Below are 24,595 nucleotides of genomic sequence, written 5' to 3'. Positions count from 1 at the left end.
AGTGGTACGTATATGCTTTTTTTCTCCCTCCTAACATAACAGGACGTTTAAGCCTTCTAACCAAAAACAATTCCAAGCTTACATCTGTATCCTGAATTTTAAAATTTGCATTCTGGCCTGGTCCCTTTTGAAATAATGAACTAATTCTGTTATTAAAATTATAAAAATCCAGTGGCCAGAATGGCCCAATTGTTTTCCATTATTTGTAGACCTACAGTATATGTCTGATCATCCCCGCTTACAGACTGCTGCATCACATGCTTTTCCACAGAGAGTGATTGAAAATCACAAAAACTTACAGCTGGAAGGGGCAACAGTGACTTCCGGTTCATTCATCCTGAAAGTGGAGGAGCAGGCATGGGGAGGTGAAGCGGCTCAAAGCTCTTTACAAACATTTCGTACCTTCCCCAAACCTTTGGTATCTATCATTTTATAGATGAATTTTTCTCTGTTTAGAGGCACACAAAGGCTGAATTCCTTGCTCTGGGCACATCTTTGATCAAGTCTGAATCTGAAATCAACATTCTGGTTATGCCTAAGTGATAAAATTTGCATTATGCAAATATCTATTTACCATGATTACATGTACCATTGTCTGTGATCTATGTTTACCAATGGAATCTAAGATTGGAATGATACTATTTCTTTTCCTGACTTTGACCCTATCAACTGTTGAAAGAATACATACAGCAGAACGTTCTCTGATGGTGTCAAAGAGGACATGTTTTGGCCCATCTCCTTCCGGCTCACCAAGAGCTAAAACCCTGTCAGGATCCTCCTGACCGACACGCTCTCCCTCTCTGCTTCCAGCTACGAAAGGGTTGCTTGGGTTTCCAAAACATGTTATTTGTTCAACCACAACGAGGCACTGCTCCTTGCAGCTAGTCACTGCAGGGTTGTCAGAGCTGTTGCTGGACGTGCAGAAGGGAGAGATGAAACATGGACCGAGGGCGGCAGCCAAACGGGATCCTCAAAACTTGTTTGCTGCTGAAATGGGAGAATTGAATATTTTTCCACTTAATCTAAAAATTGGCCTTGGTTTCTTGGAATGTTTCTCACCTCCTCTCAGCATCATCTACTGGAAAGAAGGCTCAAGAGAAAGTTGGGGAAGATCTATCAATGCAACACCCGAGGAAACCCACCCTGATACCTTCATTTCTCCATTTGTAAGACCAGCATAGTCATACCCGTGTCACGTTTTTCTTTAGAATAACATGAAAATGAATATGCAAAAGCATTAAGCTTTCAGAGGAAAGATGCTATGCAAATTTGAGGTGACCTCACTATTACAATAATAATTTTTTTTTTTGCACTAAGGTGAAATTTTTCCTTATCCTAAAGCCTTCCTAGCAAGGTGGACTTTTTTCAATGTGGGTTTTTGTGATTTAAATTCACCAAGCACTGATAGTTTCAAGTTTATTTCAGTATTAAGCAGGAAAGCAGTTTCTGCATGGAATGTGAAAATTAAAATACCATAGTAATGAAAAAGATTCCGCATCCTCAGGTGGGTTTTGTAGGTATGTACATGTTTAGCTATGCACATCTCATATCACTTACATTGTACTTGTGATTCTTTTCTCAAATCCCAAATCTCTCAAAGCCCTTTCAAATCTCTATCTGATTAACTAGTCCAAAGGCTAAGTTGGATACAGATATTTTTTCCCTTCAGGCTGAAGAAATCAAGACTGAAAGCTTTGGTTCCTGTTTACTCTTGTATCATAAGTATTTTTAAAAGTATGATTAATATATATAATAACAAACAGGCACAGCTCCCCGGGGAGGCACACATATTAAAATGATTTACCCGGAGATTTAAATGATTTACTCCACTCTCACCATGAGAAGGTGGCCCATGCCATAGCCCAGCTCAGAGCATCTCAATCTCAGGCCTCGCCTCATCTATGTGCTCTTTTATGTGCAGGTGCAGCCCACGTTGTGGTGTAATGAAAATCTATGGCTATACTGTATCACAGCGAATAAATCCATTTGGAGAAAAAGGCACCTGGTGAAAGGCCACAGTGCAATGGAATGCAATGCTGCTATGTGCAATGCTGCTTACAAGAAAACTTTGGGTAAATATTGCACGGGTCAAACTTACGATCCAACTTTTTCACGTAACAGGGCCACGTACTGGATGCCTTCAGAATCCGCATTCAGCGTGTCCACTTTGCTCTTTGATGCAATGCCACCTCACACAAGCATTCGAGCCACCGTCATCTAGTTTTCTCTTTCTTTCTCCCCTTGCTATAATGACCCAAATCTCCCTTTTTATTTTGTAATTTTCGTAAGTTTTTTAAGGCAATGACTATAATAATTCATGTTTGGTGAAATAATTCTTTTGGTTGATATATTTCATAGTTTGGTCTCTAAAAAAAGTTAAAAAACAACAACAAGAACCAAAAACAAACAACCCCCCGCCCCAAGCTTCCCTCTGCTTGATGCCATAGACAAGAGTCCAAAGGACATTAGCTGCTCCATTGCACACATTGGAAGGGAGAGTTTGCTGTGAGCTCAGTCCTTCTAATAGACTGGCAATTTTGTAAAAGGTTTAGAGAATTTTGTTTAACCATTTCTGCATGTGTTTTTAATGAGCTCATGATGGTTTCTAACAAAGGCCAGGTTGTGTGTTTTCCAGCACTTTCTGACCTGATTCCTCCCTGCTGACTTGGGGAGTGGGCACCTGTGCTTCTCTCCTGGCTCACCTATGGGAGTCGGGGTGGTGGGGCCATCTCCGGGCCTGTCTTCACGCCAGGGATGAATCATGTAGTAGGCAGAGTGGAAGGAGTCTCTTTGTTGACAGCTTTCCATCTGGACTTTGGATACGGCTGATCGTTCATGTAGAGCCGCGGTTAGCTGGAAGGGGCTAGGCAAGTCAGCTTCTCCTTAAGGGATCAAGGGTGTGTAAAACATCAGGAAAGAACTGCCCGGGATTTCATTGGCAAAGCTTAGAGAAGCATTTTATCGTCTGAGTTTCAGGTAGCCAGGGTTGTGAATGTGTATGACTGCAGCTTTGACAGGTCGGTCTTTAATAGTCAATAGGATCATTTATAGCCTTGTTCAGATAATCCAACTGGAGTACACCTGAATAAATACATCAAGCTCAGGTGGCTAAAAGCTAACCCCTTTTGAGTTTAATAATTAAAATAAACAGAGCTATGAAGATGAATTTCAGTTTGTCATGCATAAATGTAAGAAGCTCCATAAAGGATGGTGTTCTGTGATTCATATAGGAGTATGATGGATGTATGATACGTTTTCCACAGCTATTTAAGAAAAAACGATTATCTTAGTCATGGGGTAAAGTTATGTGAAGCATTGCACCATCCAGGCTGTGTCTGGGCCAGTACAGATTTTTTTTTCTTTTTCTTTTTCTTTCTTTTTTTTTTTTTTTGTGAAAGATTACTTCTTGGCAAACTAGATATGCAAACGCCAGAATACAGTAAAACCACATTTAATTGGACCTACTTGCCAACTTCTTGAACACAGCTTGGATTATTCCACTGGAGGCTGCTTCTGTTAAAAGCTGGGGGAGGAGGAAGTGGCATATTGACAAGACTTCAGATAATTTTTTTTTCACTCGAAGTACAATTATGCAATGAGCCAAGTTTGGAAGTATTTTACTATGTTTAATAATTATTATTAAAGATATTGTAAAACATATGCATTTGTTAAGTGGAATGTAATGGGAGTAAAATCATGTCATCAATTTTCCTTTGGATTTATTTTCCCATTTTGTGTTTTATTTGACAGCCTTCCAAATTGATTCTAGCCAAAACCATGCACTCTAATATATATCATACTTGATATTAAAGTGAGAATGCGAGTAATTTATAGAATCTGAGTGAGAACAGTTTTCTTCTCTTAGCCAGCCTATATGGAGCTGCCACCTCTGCTCAGGTAGCAACCGACACATGCCTTGTACACAGAAAGGAAAATAATAGGGGTCGAGAAATCCTCCATACATCCTTCCTGATAGACACTCCAAAACCCACATATCCCAGGCATTGTTCAGTGGGAGATCAGGGCCAAGGAAAAGGATAACTATTTCTTTATGTGTGTGTGAATCTAGAGGAACCAGACTCGTCTCTGGAAATGCAAGTGGGAAGTGGGATTCACTGAGAAGCCATCATTCTGCTCAGGTGAGTCCTGACTTCAGGCGAGGGATCCTAAAGGTGACACTGCAATCCTTCACCTGGAAAGCCAAGGAGACATGACATCAGTGTGTTTCACATCCTAAGCTTAAACAAATGTATATTGTTTTTACTGCCTCTTTCTCAAGGGGGAACACTGCCCCTGAAACTGCACTCCTTGAAACCGAACAAAGGTGCCATCGCTAATGATTAGCAAGACGCTCCGGATGGTTTGCATCGAACTCCACCTGCTATGTGAAAACCCCATGCTTTTCTCACTTTCCCACTCAAGCTGCTTAGCAGTTGGGTCCTCTCCTCTGAGTGTGGTTATGTGTCTGTTTGACTTCTGTGTGCCCTGCGATTTCACTGTTTTCTTCTGCCCTGCCACAGCAAATGACCAGTGGAGGCAACCCGCGGACGGAGGAAAAGGGCAGGTCCCTGCATCCATCTCAGCGCCTTGCAGCGGGCAGCCTGTCCTTTCAGGCGGGAGTTCCCAGCGGCGTTCCTAGGTGTTCTGAATGTGTGCCCCGGGGCTGAGGGAAGCCTCGTGCAGCTCTGCTGCTGTGGGAGGCAGGGGGGACTGGAGGGGACGGGAGCAGTGTGAGGCTTTCATGTGCAGAGGGGACATGAGGACATCTGGACGGCATCCCTGTGAGCAGGGCTCCCGCTGCAGGCCTTTGAAAACCCTGCTGCCCTGGCTCCCCAGCGCCTTGGAACTTTCTCCCTAGAGAATGCAGAAAAGCCAGTGCCCTTGATTTCTTAGACATCTAAAGCTTCTACACCTGCAGGGTTGTCCAGGAGCAATGAGGTTTGGGTTGAGGGCCTGAGCACTTTCTGAAAAGTGCTTGTTTCTAAGAACCTGGAACTAGGAGTGAGGAGTGACATGAGTTCTGCCCTCAAGTTCTCTGATAACCAGCTGTGCAGTCTTGAACAAGTGAGTTCATCTCTTCATCTTTAAAATAAAACTTTTGGGCCAAATGACTCGAATGTTTTTCCAAGTCTATTTTTTTTTTTTTTTGCCGTTTAACAGAAATGCTGATTGAACTTGGGCTGGGAACAAAGAAATCTTTTCTAATTAGAGTAGAAATGATGACTAATGTACTGCTCAAGCTTCTGAGGCTCATTGGGATCAAAGGCACACTCACTCTGATAAGGGAGGGCACGGACCGGGCTGCTGTTTCCACCAGCCTTTGGGTTTTAATATCTAACTACAGTTATGCCCACGCATGCTGGCCATGTGCTAGACACACGCTTCCTTGTCTTCGCTCAAGTCTAGTGGCTTTTGCGTTATTTGTATTTTTTAATAGGAGAAATCTGAGAGATCCTAAGTAGATATTAGGCAAGAGCTTGTCTAGTTCCATGTTTTGTTTTGTGTGTTTTGTTTTGAGATAGGGTCTTGCTCTGTCACCTAGGTTGGAGCTCAGTGGTGCAATTGTAGCTCACTGCAGCCTTGAACTCCCAGCCCAAGTCATCCTCCCATCTCAGCCTCCTGAGTAGCTGGGACAACAGGCGTGCGCTTCTTGGCTAATTTTTTTTTTTTTTTTTTTGTAGAAACAGAGTTTTGCCATGTTGCCCAGGCTGGTCTCAAACTCCTGGGCTCAAGCGATTTGCCCTCCTCGTTCTCCAAATGTGCTAGGATTACAGGCATGAGCCACCAAACCCAGCCCAGTTCCATGGATTTTAAAAATGTTAAACACCTACCTTTAAGAAAGATGATGAGGCAATATCACCTTTGTTTTTGCTGCTGTCGATTAGAAAGAATGACTCCTAAGGAGTCATTCCTATGAGTCTTGCAGAGTGGTTTTCTCTTTGTTCAGCTGCTTCACAGCGTCTTGGTTGGACAGCTCCCCGTCACCTTCCCTGACAGGGCCTTGCCTTTGAAAAGGCTAATTCTGGTAGACAGGCAGCTTCAACAGGAAGTGGCACACCAAGGACCATTGCTTTTGGATGTGGTTCATGGGATGTGGAGTGTCCAAGGGGATGCTGATAGGCCTAAAGATCAGAGATCATTTGACTTCGGTACGTTGTCAAAAGAGAACACAACACAATTGCAAATGGACTTTAAAATGAGAGAAAATCAAATTTCTAGTGACAATCATAAAAATGCCACAATCCACCATGGACAGCCACACCACCAACCTAGTCATTTTTTATATTTCTAGCTTGTACTTAATCCATTCCAGCATGGAGCAAAACGCTACCAGTGTTCTGTGAAGAAACAGTCCAAGAGAATGATTGCAGTCTAATTTGCATAAGAGTCTAACTCAAATATTTTCACTTTTTTTTTTTCATTTTGAAGTCACAAAGTAAAATGGTTGAGGAATTTAAGATTAGCATGTAAGCGAGACTGAAATAGGACTATGTTCTCATATTAGTTAAAACTCTTTGGTTGCAAGGAAGAGAACTCCAACTTAAGTGAGTTTAAGCCAAAAAAGAATTTTATTATAAGGCTACTTGGATTCAATGGAATCCAAAAGAGGAATATGGCTAGGCCTTGCAAGCAGCTAGAACTAGAAGCTCAAATGCCGTCTGGATTTGCTCTCCTCTCCTTGCCTCTGATTCTCTTTCTGCTGATTGGCATTTTCTATTCCTCAGTCCACATGGTGGAACAGGGCTGCCAACTGCTTCTGCATTTACATGCCTTCATTTTCAGACACCCAGAGAGAGACTGACTTCTTTTGTCAGTTGCAGTTCCCAAATCCTGGGGGGAGGGCTCTGATTGGCCCGTTTGGATCAGGTGCCCACCTCTTGACCAATGGTCGGTGCCAAGGGCGAGGCCTGTTGTAGCAAAAGCTAGTCTCCCATGGTGCCATATCAAAGGCACCGCATATGCACAGGGGGCACGGGAGCAGGGGAGACAGTTCCCCAGAATGCGGCTGGTGCTGAGCTGACGAAGCAATGGGGGCTCTTTACATTTCTCAACGAAAATTAAAGGGAAATGAGGAGAAAATATTATTTCTTTGGAAGTGAGAATAGTATATTCTCCCTTTTGGTGTTTCCAGAGTTCATTTCTAACCCATGGCCAAATGGTTAAGTGAAATAAAAAGTACAGTAAAATATTAATTACTTTTCACTCAACTTGGCTTATCTCATCTTCTTCCCTTATGACCTTACAGTCTTGGAGCATGTTCACATACATTTTTCTGAAACCCTTACTTGATCCATGCTGCGGAGGCCATGGGGACTCAATTGCTGAGCTGACCCTTCAGCTATTTAATACTGATCCAGATGCCCTGTGGGTGGGACAGAGGGTGATCAGACAACAGCACCCATGAACAAAGATATCTCCCCTTTCCCCGTGTTCGGGACGGAGGAAGGAGACTTGTGTCGCTGAAGAGCTCTGTATTCACAGCAGGTGTGGAATGTGTGTTCTCCACCTAGAAACACCGGAATCTAGAAGGCGAGGGCATGGAGGAGTTGAGAGCATCAGTGCAGGTTAATGGGAACCAGGCCTTCTGAGACTGAGCACCCGGGAGCATCAGCCAGGGTACCGGCTACTGACACCGTCACACTCCCCTTCTCCTGTGCTTTCAGTGCCACTGTCTGAAAATGAAGCTGTCCCTTAGAAGGTCCCTCCTTGCAGCCGCTGGGAGACCTGGCTTTCCTGAACCAAGAGCAGAGAACCGCTGTTTCGTTTTTTATTTATTTAAATTTTTTTTAACTTTTGTTTTGTATTTTTAGAAATGGACTCTTGTTCTGTCACCGAGGCTGGAGTGCAGTGGTGTGATCATAGTTCACTGTAACCTTGAACTCCTGGGCTCAAGTGATCCTCCTGCCTCAGCCTCCTGAGTAGATGGGATTACAAGTGCATGCCACCATGCCCAGTCGCACACAGTTTTTTGTTTTTGTTTTTTCTTGAGATGGAATTTTTGCTCTTGTTGCCCAGGCTGGAGTGCAATGGTGCAATCTTGGCTCACCGCAACCTCCGCCTCCTGGGTTCAAGTGATTCTCCTGCCTCAGCCTCCCTAGTAGCTGGGATTACAGGCATACACCTCCACGCCTGGCTAATTTTGTATTTTTAATAGAGACGGGGTTTCTCCAAGGGATTTCTCCATGTTGGTCACGCTGGTCTTGAACTCCCAACCTCAGGTGATCTGCCCGCCTCGGCCTCCCAAAGTGCTAGGATTACAGGCGTGAGCCACCACACCTGGCCCACAGTTTGTTTTAAATGGCAGACACAGGCTGGGCTCTGTGGCTTATGCCTGTAATCTCAGCACTTTGGGAGGCTGAGGCAGGAGGATCATTTGAGCCCAGGAGCTCAAGACCAACCTGGGTAACATAGTGAAACTTCGTCTTTACAAAAAAAAGCCAAAAGCCAAAAAACAAAATTAGACAGGTGTGGTGGTGTGCACCTGTAGTCCCAGCTACTCAGCAGGTTGAGGTGGGAGGATCGCTTGAACCTGGGATGTTGAGGCTGCAGTGAGCTGAGATGGAGCCACTGCACTCCAGCCTGGGCGACAGAGCAAGACGCTGTCTCCAAAAATAAAATAAATAAATAAATAAATAAATAAATAAATAAATGCTAAACACAGATTGTCTGGACGTGTGGCTCATCACTCTTTAAGTACTCATGGTCCCATCACTAAGGATGCAAAATAATCAGAATCAGACTTTTAAGAGATTGAACGAAGCTCCTGATTAGAATTAAGTCCTCAAGGTCAACGTGGAGACACATTGATTCAGTGTGTCACGGACTCTGGAGGAAACAAAGGGGGACATTTCAGGCACCATGGGTTTTGTTGTTGTGCTGTTTGTACTCCATTTTTTTTTTTTTTTTTTGATGGAGTCTTGCTCTGTCACCCAGGCTGGAGTGCCATGGTGCGATCTTGGCTCACTGCAACCTCCACCTCCCGGGTTCAAGCGATTCTCCTGTCTCAGCCTCCTGAGTGGCTGGGATTACAGGTTCGTGCCACCACGCCCAGCTAATTTTTGTATTTTTAGTAGAGACGGGGTTTCACCATGTTGGCCAGGCTGGTCTTGAACTCCTGACCTCATGATCTACCCACCTCGACCTCCCAAAGTGCTGGGATTGCAGACGTGAGCCACTGTGTCTGGCCTGCACTCCAATTCTTGTGATTTGTATTTGGAGGGCTTTCGGGCCTGACATTGGGCTGCTGCCTCTCTTCAGGCCTTTGTTGATCTTCCTGCCTGCCTGCTGCATGGATGGGGTGCAGATCCAGGCTTACCCACTTCACGATAGTGAGAGCTTGGGCACATGACAGGGTCCCTCGAACCCCAGTTCCTCCCTAACATAGGGATTTCAGCAACTCTCTCTTAGAAAGGCCATGGGGACGTGTGAGTTGGTACCTTTCAAGCAGCGGAAGCATCGTCTCTGCTAGGATCCTTTCAGTCACTGTTTTCAGTGACCGAAAACAGACACAGACTAGTGTGAAGAAAGAATAGACTTTATTAACTCACACGGCTAGGAAGCCCAGGAGCAGCGCTGGCCTCGGGGGTGACTGGGCACAGGGCTGAAGATGACACTAAGTTCTTTCATTCTCTGTTTGCCCTCCTCACCCCATTTTCATGGGTTCGCTCCTGTATTTCCGGCTGAAAAATGGGCTTTCCTCACATAATGGGGGAAGCTTGCCAGAGGTGGAAATAGAACTAAGGTAGAGGGAAAACGTTGATGAAGCGGCTACTGCACACTTGGGCCTGGGGATACAGCAGTTCCTGCCGTCATGGAACTTACTTACCAGCCAATGAAACAATGAAACCAAAAATGACTGTAAAGTATCACGAGTGTTATAAAAGTGAAGTGCAGCGCAAGTGGGACCGCACTGTAAGTGGAGTCCAACCTGGCTGATGTGCCAGAGAAGATTCTTCAGAATGTGGCAGGGGAAGAGGAATCAGCCTGTAAATAAGGGGGTGGAACAGTGTTTTCGGCAGAGATTAGCACGTGCAAAGGACCAGACAGAGAACTGGGCAAATCTGAGGAAACTGTCAGATCTTTCTCAGTCCAGTGGGTCTGACTAGAGCACTATGGGAAAGGTGTATCAATTTCCCAGGGCTGCCAAACAAATCACCAGCAACTGGGTGGCTTCTAACAACAGTCCTTTATTCTCTCATTGTTCTGGAAGCAAGAAGCCCAGAATTAAGGAGTTGGCAGGGCCATGCTCCCACCAGAGGCTCCGTGCGGGAATTCTCCCTTGCCCCAGAAGTTCCAGTGTCCGGTGGCTCCAGGCGTTCTTGGTGGCTGCACCATTCCAATCTCTGCTTCCATCTTCATGTGGTCTCCTACTCTCTGTGTCTTCTCTTCTGCCTCTTTTTTTTTTTTTTTTTTTTTTGTGATGGAGTCTCACTCTATCGCCCAGGCTGGAGTGCAGTGACATGATCTCGGCTCACTGTAGCCTCTGCCTCCTGGGTTCAAGCAATTCTCCTGCCTCAGCCTCCCGAGTAGCTGGGATTACAGGCACCCACCATCATACCCAGCTAATTTTTGTATTTTTAGTAGAGGCGGGGTTTCACCATGTTGGCCAGTCTGGTTTCGAACTGCTGACCTCAAGTGATCCTCCCGCCTCGGCCTCCCAAAGTGCTAGGATTTCAGGCGAGAGCCACCGCGCCAGGTCTCTCTCTGCCTCTTAAAGGACACTTGTCATTGGATTTAGGGCTCACCTGGGTAATCTAGGATGATCTCCTCATCACAAGATCTTTAACTTAATGGCATCTGCAAAGACCCTTTTTCCAAATGAGGTCACATTCAGAGGGTCCAGTTGTTAGGTGTGGACATATCTTTTGGGGGATCACCATCCAATTAAGAGAGATGCTACTGGGCTGGTCAGCCAGGCCAGGACCTAGGGAATCTGGGCCTCATCCTAGAGCAGGAGAAAAACATTTCATTTTGCACTCCAGAAAGAACACTATGGCTGTGGATGTGCCATGTGAGATGCAAGCAGGGTGTCTGGCCTGTCAGGAGAGGACCGCTGTGGTCCAGGTGAGAGGTGATGGAGGAATGGGCTGAGGCAGCAGCCCAGCCAGGGATGGAAAGAAGGGTTTGGGTCCCAGGCAAACTTAGAAAAACAAGTCAACAGGACTTGGGGACTGATGGGGCTGGGTGGCTGGCGGCAGGGTGGAGGCAGGGTATCATTGGATGATGTGTATCATTGTGATACGTATCCCTCACATTAATTTTTCCCAGGAGACAGTGCTAGGAGGATAGAAAGACTATTGGCTTTGAAATTGGCAAAACCTTGGTTGAATTCCCAACGCTCTTCCACTTTCCAGCTTCTTGACCTTGGTTGTGTTTCTTATTATTTCTGAGCCTCAGTTTTCTCCTGCATAAAATTGAGATAATAATACTGAATTCATAGGGCTCTTGAAAGAATTAAATGACAGCCTATGTGGCGTAGTGGGCTCTGAGTGGCCACGTGGGCACCACAGATGTGCTCTTTCCTCCTCCTTCCTCCTGCCTGACCAACGTCCCTTCCTGCAGGGGCTTCCCCGGGCGCTCAGCTGCACCCACCTCCTACTTCTCTCCCACTTGCTTCCTGCACGGCTGGCTCCACCCCACCTGCAGCATTTTTTTTCTCCTGGGACCTGCCCACACATTGCCCTCTCCACTGTCATTGAACCTTCAACAGATATTTTCTCACCTGTTACCCCTAAGTAGCCCAGGCTGTGAAAGCAACAAGCTGCAAAATGGGTAGTCTTAGCGCCTTTAAAGGGAACCTGAAGGGCTTGCTGAGTTTACTGCCGGCTGCGATGTGTTCGTTCACTAGTTTATTCCTGCATCTATGCATCCACTGCCTCAACAAACACTTAGAGTGGGTGAGGCATTGTCTCGCACTGTGAACACTGAGCTGAACGGAAATGTGGTTCTCACCTCATGAAGTTTACTAATTCTTCCAGGCAACCAGCCCTCTCTGAGCTCACGAATTTTCTGGTTGCACTGATTTAATGGCTTCACTCTCTGGCTTTGACACCCCCACAGGCAAAGCGAGAGAGAGCCGGGAGGAGCATGAATTTGATTCTCCAGTCTCATCCGGGCTAGGTGGACATTAGGACACACAGGCAGGTTCCCAGGAGGTGGAACAGAAGCTGGAGCTTCCCTGAGAAAGCAGATACCCCCGTCCTACCTCTCTCAGACACATTTCTGTCTTCACTGGTGACGTTTTTCTCCACCCTGTTTCTTGCCACTTACCATTCATAATCATTGCTCTTGGTCTGGTAAGCAGAGAGGGCAGGACAAAAATTTGATTTACTTATGACAATGTTTTAAGAGCTTGAGCATAAAAACGTGTGGTTTCCTGGGACTGGCCATCCCAGGAAGTTGGCTGGGACATTAAGGAGTTGGCTGGCACTAAGTGTAAGTGCCTACCACTTCCTACCCTCCTGGGGGAGGCTTGCCTTGCTCTTCTGAGCACTTTCTACCTTCAGGCTGTCTGGAGCCTCAAGGTTCTCCAAGGAGACACGTATGCAAATGCTTGTGTTCTGACACAAGATGCAAATGTCAGGAATCCTCTTTTGAAAGAGCCAGTCTCTAAGACTTGCAAAAAAGGCGACCAGAGACTGACTTAAACCTACCACCTGGAAGAGATGTTGGCTGTGAGGAAGGGAGAAACAATGAAGTGTGAGATGGTGTGAACTCTGGAAGGCAGAACCTTAGAGAAAAATGAAAGAGTAATTTTGTTCGTTGATGAATTCATTTATTTTACTAAGTATTGTGCAGAGCACTATAGGGTTTACCAAGAATGAAAATTGTCCCTATCCTGGAGGACCTAAAAGAGACCAGAACCTTAGGGAAAAACAAAAGAGTAATTTCGTTCATTGATGAATTCATTTATTCTACTAAGCATTGCGCAAAGCACTACAGGGTTTACCAAGAACAAAAATTTTCCCTGTCCTGGAGGACCTAAAAGAGACCAGAGAGAAAAAGGCAAGTACACATGGACATGTGTTTTGCTTTGAGGATCGTGCAAAAAAGCTGATATGAGGCGAGAACCTCATGTTTAACGTACTCTGCTTCACTCGACATAAATTCCTGCTAGCTTCCCTAACAAAGTTTCGAGGTAGGCACTAACACCATTTTACAGGTGAGGAAACTGAAGTTCAGAGAGTAATTTTTCCAGGAACCAGGGTTCCAACCTAGATCAGCTGACTCTGAAGCTTATTAAATCCACCTGTGGAAAATCAAGTTAAGAAACAGATGAAAGGGGCCAGGTGCAGCACTTTGGGAGGCTGAGGTGGGCGGATCACCTGAGGTCAGGAGCTCGAGACCAGCTTGGCTAACATGGTGAAACCCTGTCTCTACTGAAAATAAAAAATTAGCTGGGTGTGGTGGCGTGCTCCTGTAATGCCAGCTACTCAGGAGACTGAGGCAGGAGAATAGCTGGAACCCGGGAGGTGGAGGTTGCAGTGAGCTGAGATCGGGCCACTGCATTCCAGCCTGGGCGACAGAGTGAGACTTCTATAACTTTTATGATACAGTTTTCAATCAGCTGATTTACCTCTACGATTTCAGGAACACCCCAGCATGTTGCACGAGGCTTTGCCTGCTGGGGTGTCTGTTGTTCAGTCTAGACCAGCATGCAGCCACGGCTTCTTTGGCCTCCGTGGCCGATTCCAAAAGTTCATGTGAGAAGGAGTGAAGAGGGATTTTAGAGCCAGAAGGGAATTGAGCTTCCCTCAGCCTTATAAAAGCATGGAAATTGAGACCCAGAGAGGTTAAGTGCCTGGCCTAAGGTCACACAGCTAGTTAGTGGTGGGGAGACGAGACTTGGTTTTGCCCAGCTCTCCTTCTGCCATCTGTCCCTACTCAGCACAGTAAAGGAGATGGTGCAAGTCATCTGCGGCTCACAGAAGTGCTAGGAACAATCCCATTCATGTATTTGATGGTACCTACTGGAGCCCCATTATTTCCAATTATTTACATGCTCCGGGCACCCGCAGCTAATCTGCACGTGCCCTTTCCTAGGGGTCAGACTTCCCTGGTGCCACGTGGACTCAATGCAGCATGCAGCCTCAGCCCTATTTCGTCTCTTCTGTGCATTAAGGGATCCGTTTACATTTAATTGAAGCTTGGCATACTCTGAGCTGAGGTGGCCTTGCTTTGGCCTTCTGAAAAAAGCATGCAGTTTTGGCCTATGAGTTTGAGTTTCATAGAGTAGCTTCCAGTACCAGAGGGAAGCTGGCCTGTTACTCTCTGGAGTCTTTCTGAATCGCACAAAAACTCTGTGTATGCCTTCTTTGTTGTTCTTTTCCCAGAAGCGTGAAGTCCCTCAGATTCCAAGGCGATGTGGCTGGGAGAGCCCTGGTCCGGTGCGGGCCAGGGATCCCTCCACGCCAGCATGTGAGCAGCCCCTCTGCGGTCTCCCGTCCTCACGGAGAGGCTATTATAGCAGAAGCTCCCTCGGCCCCCTCCCCACCCCCTTGGAGTTGAGGAGGAAGTGAGAAAGGGGTTGGCTTGGTGCCTGGCACACAGCAACCCTCCATAAAAATGCCAGCTATTACTATTGCTATTGTTGCTATTATTCTCACGACTTCTCCATCTTCTGCACCACCCACAGGCTGCTTTGCTGTGAACACGGGGATGTGGAGAAGAGTGAATGAGCTAGTGGGATGGGAGCGACTGAGTGTGAAGGTTAGGGAGGGAAATAAAACAGCCCACAGCCCTGCTGCACTCAGCACCTTCTCCCTGCCTGCAAAGTCCTTTCTGGCATCTCTGGAAATCCTGACTGCCCCACGAGACTCCCACCTTCTCCCTTGTTTCTGCACAGCCACTTGGATTGGTACTTGCAACTTGAATGGCTCTTCTTGTGTGCTGCCTTCTCCAGGGCCCACTCATGCCTTTGGCTGTTGCGACCCTACTATTTGTCATGCATTTGACATTGAACATCTTATTTATTCATTTATTTATTTATGGCAGGGTCTCACATTGTCTCCCAGGCTGGAGTACAGTGGCATGAACACAACTCACTGCAGCCTTGACTTCCTGGCCTCAAGCAATCCTCCCACCTTAGCCTCCCAACTAGCTGGGACTACAGGAACACACCACCATGGTCAGCTAATTAAAAAAATGTTTTTTGTAGAGATGGGGACTCTTGCTATGTTGCCCTGGCTGGCCTCGAACTCCTAGGCTCAAGCGATTCTCCTGCCTCGGCCTCCCAAATTGCTGGGATTCATCTCTTTTAAATTCTCACATCAACCTCAGGAAGAAGATGTTTCCCATTAACCATGACAGATGAAGACACAGGGCTCAGGGCAGTTAAGTGACTTGTCTGAGGTCACCATAGAGTGACAGGGCAGAGAGGCAGGCTTGGGTCTGTCCAGCTCCAAAGCCCATGCTCTGTCCATGCATCTCAACACTCGCTGTTGCTGCAGCTGTTGTTGGCTAGCCCTAAGGTGAGCCACAGTGACAGACCTTCGACTCACAGCACAGTCGGGGGATATGGGCGATTTTCTTTTCTTTTCTTTTCTTTTTTCTTTTTTTCTTTTTTTTTTTTGAGACAGAGTCTCACTCCATCACCCAGGCTGGAGTGTGGTGGCGAGATCTCAGCTCACTGCAATCTCCACCTTCTGGGTTCAGGCGATTCTTGTGCCTCAGTTCCCTCCAGTAGCTGGGATTACAGGTGTGCGACACACATCCGGCTAATTGTTGTATTTTGTAGAGATGGGGTTTCACCATGTTGGCCAGGCTGGTCTCGGACTCCTGGCCTCAAGTGATCCACCTGCCTCAGCCTCCCAAAGTGCTGGGATTACAGGTGTGAGCCACCATGCCCGGGCTCGACTTTCTTATTTATGCATTTCTGTGTTGACCGTATCTTTTTCAATGAGCTTGCATTACTTGTGTGCTGTAATTGGAAATAATATTAATAATCACTGACAGCACCCCGGACAAGTGTCAGCTCATTGATTCCTCACATCCTGGGTGAGGATCTTGTGATTATCATCCTTGTTTTCTAGAGGAGAAAAGCAAGTTGTAGAAATGTTAGATAATTCACCTGCTGTCATCCAGTCCATAGTGGCAGAGCTGGGGCTTAGACCCTGGTGGGCCTGATTCCCAAGATCTACTGTTGACTGCGGAGCTTACTGCTTCCACGTGGAAGAGAAGGGTTTTGTCTTAAGAATACAGGAAGCATTTTGTTTATATGAAATATCCATAATCAGCAAATCCACAGATATAGAAAGCAGATTTGCAGTTGCCAGGGTGTGGGGTGGATGGTGGGAGATGCAGAGTGACTGTTAATGGGTACAGCGTTTCCTTTTTTCTTTTATTTTTTTGAGACAGAGTCTCGCACTGTCACCCAGGCTGGAGCACAGTGGCACGATCTCAGCTCACTGCAACCCCTGCCTCCCGGGTTCAAGCAATTCTCCTGCCTCAGCCTCCTGAGTAGCTGGGACTACAGGCATGCGCCACCACCCCCAGCTAATTTGTGTATTTTTAGTAGAGACGGGGTTTCACCATGTTGGCTAGGCTTGTCTCCATCTCTTGACCTCGTGATTTGCCCACATGTTACTAAGCTGTAACTGAGTATTTCTGGAGGCAGGTATATTTTGAAAGCTCTTTTATTTTATTTTCTTTTTTTTGAGATGGGATCTCGCTATGTAGCCAGGCTGGATTACAGTGGTGTGATCTTGGCTAAACCTCCACCCCCGAGGTTCAAGCGATTCTTCTGCCTCAGCCTCCTGAGTAGCTGGGATTACAGGCATGTGCAACTACACCTGGCTAATTTTTGTATTTTTAGTAGGACGGGGTTTCACCATGTTGGCCAGGCTGGTCTCGAACTCCTGACCTCAAGTGATCTGCCCACCTTGGCCTCCCAAAGTGCTGGGATTACAAGTGTGAGCCCCCGCGCCTGGCAGGAAGCTCTTTTCAAGAGAGAAAAAAAATCTCATGAATGCAGAAAAAGCAGCAGCAGCAGCCCATGCGGATGGGAAACTCTAAAAACAGCGTAGGAACAGGTGACCACTGGAATTATTTACTCTACCAAAGGGGTCTGGAGGTTGAAAAATCACACTAGCTAAGGGCCACAGTCTGCTAAACGCTAAGTTCTTTATGTTGATTATTTCAATGAATGTTCATCAGAACCCCGGGAATAGTTATTTTTATCATATCCATTTCACACATGAGGAAACTGAGCTGTAGAGGGGTTAAGTGGTTATCATGACACTAGTAAGTGGCCGAGCTGGGCTTTGATTCCAGGTGGTCTGACGTCCAGGTCCACACTGTCACTTGTGTGTCCTGATCCATTACCTGTGAGTGCAGCACCCACAGGCAAGTCCCACTTCACTTCGGGAAAACATTCCCATTTTTATTCTTCCTGCTTTCATCAGTAACTGCTTGTCCAGCAGGGGTAAGTGCTTCAGAAATACTGAGCTCGGTGAAGCTGCTGAACACAGGAACCCCGGTGAGACTGCCGCATGATGACAAATCGTGTTCACATTAACCTTGTGCCCTGAAGGTTGCCTTTGGTGGGAAGCGGCAGAGAAGACGTGAGTTTCTTGCCAATTCCACCTGGTGGAGAGCCTGCCAGGCCTCCTGACTGGTGGTCCTGTCTCTGGCCGGCACGGTGGCTGCTTTTCCTAGGCAAGTGTGGCGTAATGTCCCTTCGTGTGATGGCCGGTGCAGCTGCCCAGGACAGGTGTGCAAAGACACAGCTCCACCGAGGCAGGGTGAGAAGAGACTTCTGAAGATTGAAGAACAAAATAAAAAGCCAAACCCATAACCTTCTGCCATAGATATTCTTTAAAGTCCTGGGGGGGTGAGGTTGGAGTTATTATGCTCTGTGTGTGTGATGAGATACCAGGGCAAGCCACTGTTAATTTTATAATTCAAATTCTGTTTGAATAAATAACCATAAAAACAACAATAATTACTCCATGCTCTGCAAATATTTGCTCTCCACGTAAGGGTTTATGGCAGAAGCATGAAGTCTTGGGTCCTCAAACTTCAGAAAACAAAGAGTACAGATCTTAGGGAAGCTCCAGGCAGAAACTGAGGGGGCTCCTGGAAAGTCTCAGAGTGTAAATGATACAAAGGCCGTCCCTCTGTTGGTTGGCAGTAGGGGAATAATCGTATCCTGGCCATTCCAGATTTATTTATGTATTTTATTTTATTTATTTATTTTGAGACAGAGTCTCCCTCTGTTGCCCAGGCTGAACTGCGGTGGTGTGATCCTGGCTCACTGCAACCTCCGTCTCCTGGGTTTCAGTGATTCTCCGGCCTCAGCCTCCCGAGTAGCTGAGATTACAGGCGTGCGCCACCACACCGGGGTAATTTTTGTATTTTTAGTAGAGATGGAGTTTCACCATGTTGGCCAGGCTGGTCTTGAACTCCTGACCTCAGGTGATCCTCCCACCTCAGCCTCCCAAAGTGCTGGGATTACAGGCATGAGCCACCACGTCTGGCCCCATTTTAGATTTAAATTCCAGAGCCATCCACAACCATTTCCCCTGCTCTGTGCATGCCCCCCATTCCCCCGGCCCCAAATCTAATCAGTTGATGGGATCCATCAATGTGATTTCTGCATTGCTTCTCCTCTGTCTGCCTTCTACCTGCCTGTGTATATAGTGCAGTGCCTCTTTACCTCCTGCGTGGACCATTGCAAGAGTCTCCTACCTCGTTCTTCTAGAAACCAGAGTAAACTTTCAAAAGCATGGGTGAGGTCAACTCACTCCCTCGTTCCAAATTCTGTAGTAGCTCCATTTTACTTACAGAATAAAACACAAACTCCCCAGCCTGGCATATAATGCATGGGGTGATCTAGCTCCATCCAATCTTTCACTCACTACTTAGTCAACACGTATTCACCGAATTCCTCCACGCGCCAGGCATTGGCATCCCCTCTGTATGCACAGTGCTGCCAACAAAGTCCTTGTGCCTTCTCTCAAGGACCCCAAAAGGAGGTGGGAGTCACACCAGTGTGCTAAGGACTTGCCCAGCTGGAGCCCCTGTGAGGTCAGGGAAGGCTTCCTGGAAAAGGTGACTTATCTAAAGTCACTTGAAGTCACCCAAAGAAGGCATAGGAGGGAGGCAAGAAAAGATGGAGTGGGTGTGGGATGGGAAGGCAAATGGAGCAGGTGCAAGGCCCAGGGGTAAGGGGGTGTGGGCAGTTCAATATAGACATCTCTGTGAGAGGGAATGTGAAGACAGGAGGAAGTGGGTCTCTATTACAACAGACTGGAAGAACCTGTCTGGGAGTTCAGGCTTAATCTTGAGCAGTGAGAGGCCATAGAACTGTTTAAGCAGGAGAGCGCTATGAATAGATTTGCATTTTAGAAAGATCATTCCATCTGGAGTTTGGAGAAAAGATTGGAGAGAGGGAGAAGAGAGGCAGGGAGGTGGTTATGAAGCCCCTTCAGGAGCTCAGGCAGAGGGGGATTGCGGCATTGGGGATGGTGGCATGAAGAGTTGACAGAAGTAAGAGGCATTGAGGTGCTGAGGGAGGAGGTCTTGGCAATTATTTGATGTGAAGGGTGAGGGAGAAGGAGGTGACAAGCCCACGTCACGGGTCTCTGGCTTGGGTACGCGTGCAGGTGGTGGTGCTGTTTTCTGGGATGGGAGCATAGGACAAGCAGGTCTCAGTTCTGGGTGAGGGCGGGGAAGCATGAGAGGGTGAGCTCAGGTTTGGACATATTAAGAGTCAGTGCCTGTGAGACACACGAGGAGAAATACTGATTAAGATAGACAGAAACAGAAAGGTTGAGACAAAGGCCAAAGGACACCAGCGTCGAAGGAAAGTCTTCCACAGAGACGGAGAAGGAAGAGACACAGACGCAGGAGGAAAACCCAGGGAAGTGGGTAATCCAAGGCACGACACCAAGTAAAATCAGGACAGAAAAGCACTTCTTGGTTGTCCTGAGTCAGAAGGTTGTTAACGACCTTGACAAGAGCAGTGTCCCAGGAGTCGGTGCCGGTGTGGGGAGGATCCAGGGACCTTGACAAGAGCCGTGTCCCAGGAGTCGGTGCCAGTGTGGGGAGGATCCAGGGACCTTGACAAGAGCCGTGTCCCAGGAGTCGGTGCTGGTGTGGGGAGGATCCAGGTTGGGTTGACAAGTTGTTCAAGGTGAGAATGTGGAAGCAGGAAGTGAAGACCAGGTCTGTCAAGAACTTCAGCCATTAATAGTGGAGGAAAAGAAGAGGATTGAATCTGGGGAGGGACAATCTTCAAAAGAGGTTCCCGCTCCCATTCCGCCCCTCCCTCTCTCCTTCCCTTCCTCCCTCCCCTCCCTCCCCACTTCTTTCTCTTTCAACAGGGGGATCAAGGAAGGGGCCAGAGGAGCTGAAGCAGGTGGAGCTCCAGATTCAGGCAGGAGAGGGAATGATTCATAGGGAAAGTTGTAGGGGAGGGGCTCCCAACATGGGTGGAGAGGTTGGCCGTGCAGGAGGAGGGATCCCTCTTTCACTGTTGCCAAGACGTGGAAAGGAGAGGGCAGATGCAGATGAGCCTGGCGGTTGGGGCCAGGAGTTGGGAAAGTCATCTCCTCATCCTTTCTAGCCTTGAATTGCTCCTGTGCATCGGGGCCACACGCACTCCTCCCAACGTGTGCTGACCTTTCTCCGTGTCACCCTCTACATCTGCTCAGTGAGTTCCCCTTTTTCTGCACGTGCTTCATTCCATCTTTAAATGCAAAGGCATATCCAGATTCTGTGGGACCTGAAGTGTACACAATTTGGGACAGTCTCTTTAAGAAAAAGAATGCTAAAATAGATCACTTTGGCAAATCTTACAAAAATCCACAGAGATGTGAACGCAGCTCTGCAGCCCTTCCTGGGACCTTGAAATGAATCCTTGTAAGCTAGGACGCCTGAAGGTTAAGCTTCATTGGCTTTATGTTAAGTCTTCCTCCATTTAAATGTGAAAATCCTACCCAAACCTCAAACTTGAACAACAGCAAACAAAATAAAATAAAGAAAGAAACCCCAACACAACCAAAAAACTTCCTCCTTGAAGTTCCTCCCATTTGAACTAAATAAGGAGAGCCTTAGCTTCTCCATCTGGAGAATGGAGCTAAGAGCCTCTATCTCCAAGTCCTGAGGATTCAATGAGGCAGCATATGGACAGAACCTGGCATAGTTCCCTTCCCATAATTGATGCATACAAAATGATTGCTGAAGAAATAAAGGGGTGTATGAACCTAACTCTCTTTTCTCATTTATCACTTTTTTTTTTTTTTTGAGACAGGGTCTCATTGTGTCACCCAGCTGCAGTACAGTGGTGCAATCGTAGCTCACTGCAGCCTCAAACTCCTGGGTCGAAATGATCCTCCGTCATTGGACTCTCGAGTAGCTGGCACTACAGGTGCACATCACCACATCTGGCTAACTTTTGTATTTTTTTTGTAGTGACGGGGTTTCACCATATTGCCCAGGCTGGTCTCAAACTCCTAGCTCAAGTGATCCTCCCGCCTCAGCCTCCCAAAATGCTGAAACTACAGGAGTGAACCACCACACCTGGCCTCACTTATCACTTTGACCTACATGTTAGTTATCTGCATGCTCATCTTATCTTTCCCATTAGACTCCAAATACCTTGAGCATGTCTTGTTATTGTTGAGTCCTTCATGAGGTCTAGCAGTGTGTCTTGTATACAGTGGGTATTCAATCAATTTATTGAATGAATGGATGGATGAATGAACGGAGAGTATGAATCACTTCATTAAGAAGGAAGTTCATTGTTAGGAGAGTTGCTTAGAAATTCGCGTAAATGAGTTTTCCAGTTGAGGATATCAATTCTTGGTGTCCACGTTGGCGGGGATCGGTTAACAAAAGAACAGGAAGGACTGGAGCTGTGTCTTAACAGATAACACACATTTGGTTGAGGAGGCAGAATGTGGAGAAGTCAGGGCTGGAGATTTCAAAAGCATTCAGAGTTTAGTTGGTGATATTAGGAACCTTCAGCATAAGACAGTCTTTGGAGTGCTGCTTGGGTTAAACATGATAAATTGGAGTACCCCTAAACTAGGCAAAAGCTGTCAAATGCAATTCAGGAAGACAAGTGTAATGAATATGTAGTATAATATGGGTAGATTTCTTACTGGATGCATTTTGAATATATTGCTGCTTAGGGAGAGCTTGTTTCCCAGAGGTACCCACATGGGAGAAACTGCTTTTCTGTTTACTTCTCAAAGGGCTATTGTGAAGATTAGATGAAAAAAAATGTAAAAGTGCTTTGTAGACTGTAAATGCCAGATAAATATTCTTTATTATCACTGTTATTATTGCGTTCCTGGCCTTATCTCTCTCCTTCCCCTCTCTTCTCAGACTCTATATCCCACCAATTTCCTTGAAGTATCATCATTCCCCAAACACATGAGTGTGTTGCTAGACCCCAGGGTAGACTGTACCAAGTGGTATGAGACATATATGTGTGTCTGCCTATTCCTCAGATTCATTTTTACCCCTCAGTCCTGAGCACAATTCCTGGCACAAAATAGGAGCTTGGTAAATGTTTGCTGGATAGAAAATGCTCTCAGGTGATGGGAAAATAGTTCTTGGATCATTTTATCTGGCCCCTTTGGTTTCATCTGACTTTGGTTGTGTGGTCTTCCTAAGAAAGGCGAGTCTAGTTTCCAAGACACTAGACCTCTTTATTATTTCTAGGACATCAAGGCCGTACAAATTCCTTGTTACTCTACAAGTCTTGACAAAAATGACCCTTCTGGAAATTCCAGAAAGCCAAGAAACCAGAATATTCCTGTTCTAATATAACTTCTAAACAATTCATAGTATCAAATTAAGAAAGACAGCCTTTTTTGTTCCTTTCTTCCTTTCCTTTTTTTAGTGGAAAAAGCCCCAACAAAATATCCAAGAATGTGGGTTTAGAGCCATGTGATCTTATCCAGAGCAATTGACTACTTGGAGTCTCCATTTCCTCTTGTGTAAAACGAAGATAATAATTCTGTCTTAGCTTCCTTATGGGGACGTTTTCAAGATGAATAGGATAATGCATGTATCTCCCATAGCCCCGCAGCCTTCTGCTTCATCCTGTCAGTGCAATCTTTTTAGGCAGGGCCCTTGGTAGACACAAAAGAGATGTATTGATAAACATTAGCAAAGGGTCACAAAAGGGAAATACCAGGAAAATACAGAATAACAGCTCTCCCTGGGGGCAGATCAGTTGGTAGCTGTTACGAGGTGGATTTCATTCTAAGACTGGCAATGGGGACCATTTGGCAGGAAGAATGGGGATGTAAAGCACAGAGGGGAGAATTCTGGGGCCTACACCTGTCCACTCCTCCTTCCTCCTCTTACAGAGATGCCTGGTCCCAGGAACCCACCCTCTCCTGTCTTATTGTGTCATAGAACCCTGCACTACGCTTGCTACCTCTGTATTCGACATCCCTCTCAAAACTGGCTCCTTTCCACTAATACACTCAATCTCCAATCTCCACCATCTTAAAAAATATCCTCCCTCAACCCTGTAAACCTTTGCCTCGATTTCTCCCTTTCACTGCCCAGCAACTTAATGGAGTTGAATACTCACTGTTTCTAAATCCAATGAACACTTTCCTGTCTTCACCTTATTTATTTATTTATTTTATTTATTTATTTTTTGAGACAGGGTCTTACTCTGTTACACAGGCTAGAGTGCAGTGGTGTGATCCTGGCTCACTGCAGCCTTGAGTTCCTGGGCTCAAGCAATCCTCCCAGCTCAGCCTCCTGAGTAGCTGGGACTACAGGTGTGTGTGGCCATGGTTGGCTAATTTTTAAAAATTTTTTGTAGAGATGGAGTCTCACTATGTTGCCCAGGCTGGTCTCAAACTCCTGGACTCAAGCGATCCTTCCACCTCGGCCCTCCCAAAGTGCTGAGAGTCACTGCGCCTGGCCTCTTTATCTTATTTATGATGCTCACTCCTTCCTTGAAGTGCTGCTTTCCTGGGGGCATCCAGTGCATTACACTCTCCTGACTTTCCTCCCGTCTGTGGCTGCTGCTTCTCCATCTCTGTTACAGGTTGAATTAGATTCCCTCCAAAAGATAAGTTCACGTCCTAACTCCTGGCACCTGTGAATGTGATCTTCTTTGGAAACAGGATCTTTGCAGATGTAATCAAGTTAAATGGAGGTCCTGTTGGATCGGGGTGGGCCCTCATCTGATGACTGGTGTCTTTATAAGCAGAGGAAAATTTAGACACAGACACACACAGAGGGCAGACGGCCATATGTTGAAGAGGCCGAGATTGGAGTGATGTGTCCACAAAACAAGGAATACCAACGATTGCGGGGAACCACCAGAAGCTAGAGTGAGGCCAGGAAGGATCTTCCCCTAGAGCCACTGGAAGAAGCACGTCCCTGCCAACACCTTGATTTCTGACTTCTGGCCTCCAGAAATGTGAGAGAATAAATTTCTGTTGTTTTCTGCCATGGAGTTTGCGGTACTTTGTTACTACAGCCCTAGCCTCCTTTCAGGCTCAACCTACGTTACATGTGGATTTTCCTAAATGCTTAGTTCCAGACTTCTATTCATTTCTCTATGTATCTTCCCTCCTAGGCGACCTCCTCCACATCGACCCTTCAGCTGGGACTT

At 46.4% G+C, this 24,595-nt stretch overlaps 1 protein-coding gene across 1 annotated transcript; it reads left to right on the top strand.

Moving 5' to 3' along the window:
- The first annotated feature begins 864 nt into the window (after positions 1–864).
- Positions 865–5,111, top strand: LOC134760756 (uncharacterized). Its single transcript, XM_063720488.1, has 2 exons — positions 865–1,166; positions 1,922–5,111. Exons 1-2 carry the CDS (start codon positions 933–935, stop codon positions 2,219–2,221), a joined length of 534 nt encoding a protein of 177 aa, XP_063576558.1. The 5' UTR covers positions 865–932; the 3' UTR covers positions 2,222–5,111.
- The last annotated feature ends 19,484 nt before the right edge of the window (positions 5,112–24,595 follow it).

The sequence above is a fragment of the Pongo abelii genome, chromosome 1, assembly GCF_028885655.2.
Source record: "Pongo abelii isolate AG06213 chromosome 1, NHGRI_mPonAbe1-v2.0_pri, whole genome shotgun sequence".
NCBI lineage: Eukaryota > Metazoa > Chordata > Mammalia > Primates > Hominidae > Pongo > Pongo abelii.
The sequence above is the reverse complement of the archived record's forward strand: the minus strand, read 5'-3'. Positions and strand labels throughout refer to the sequence as shown.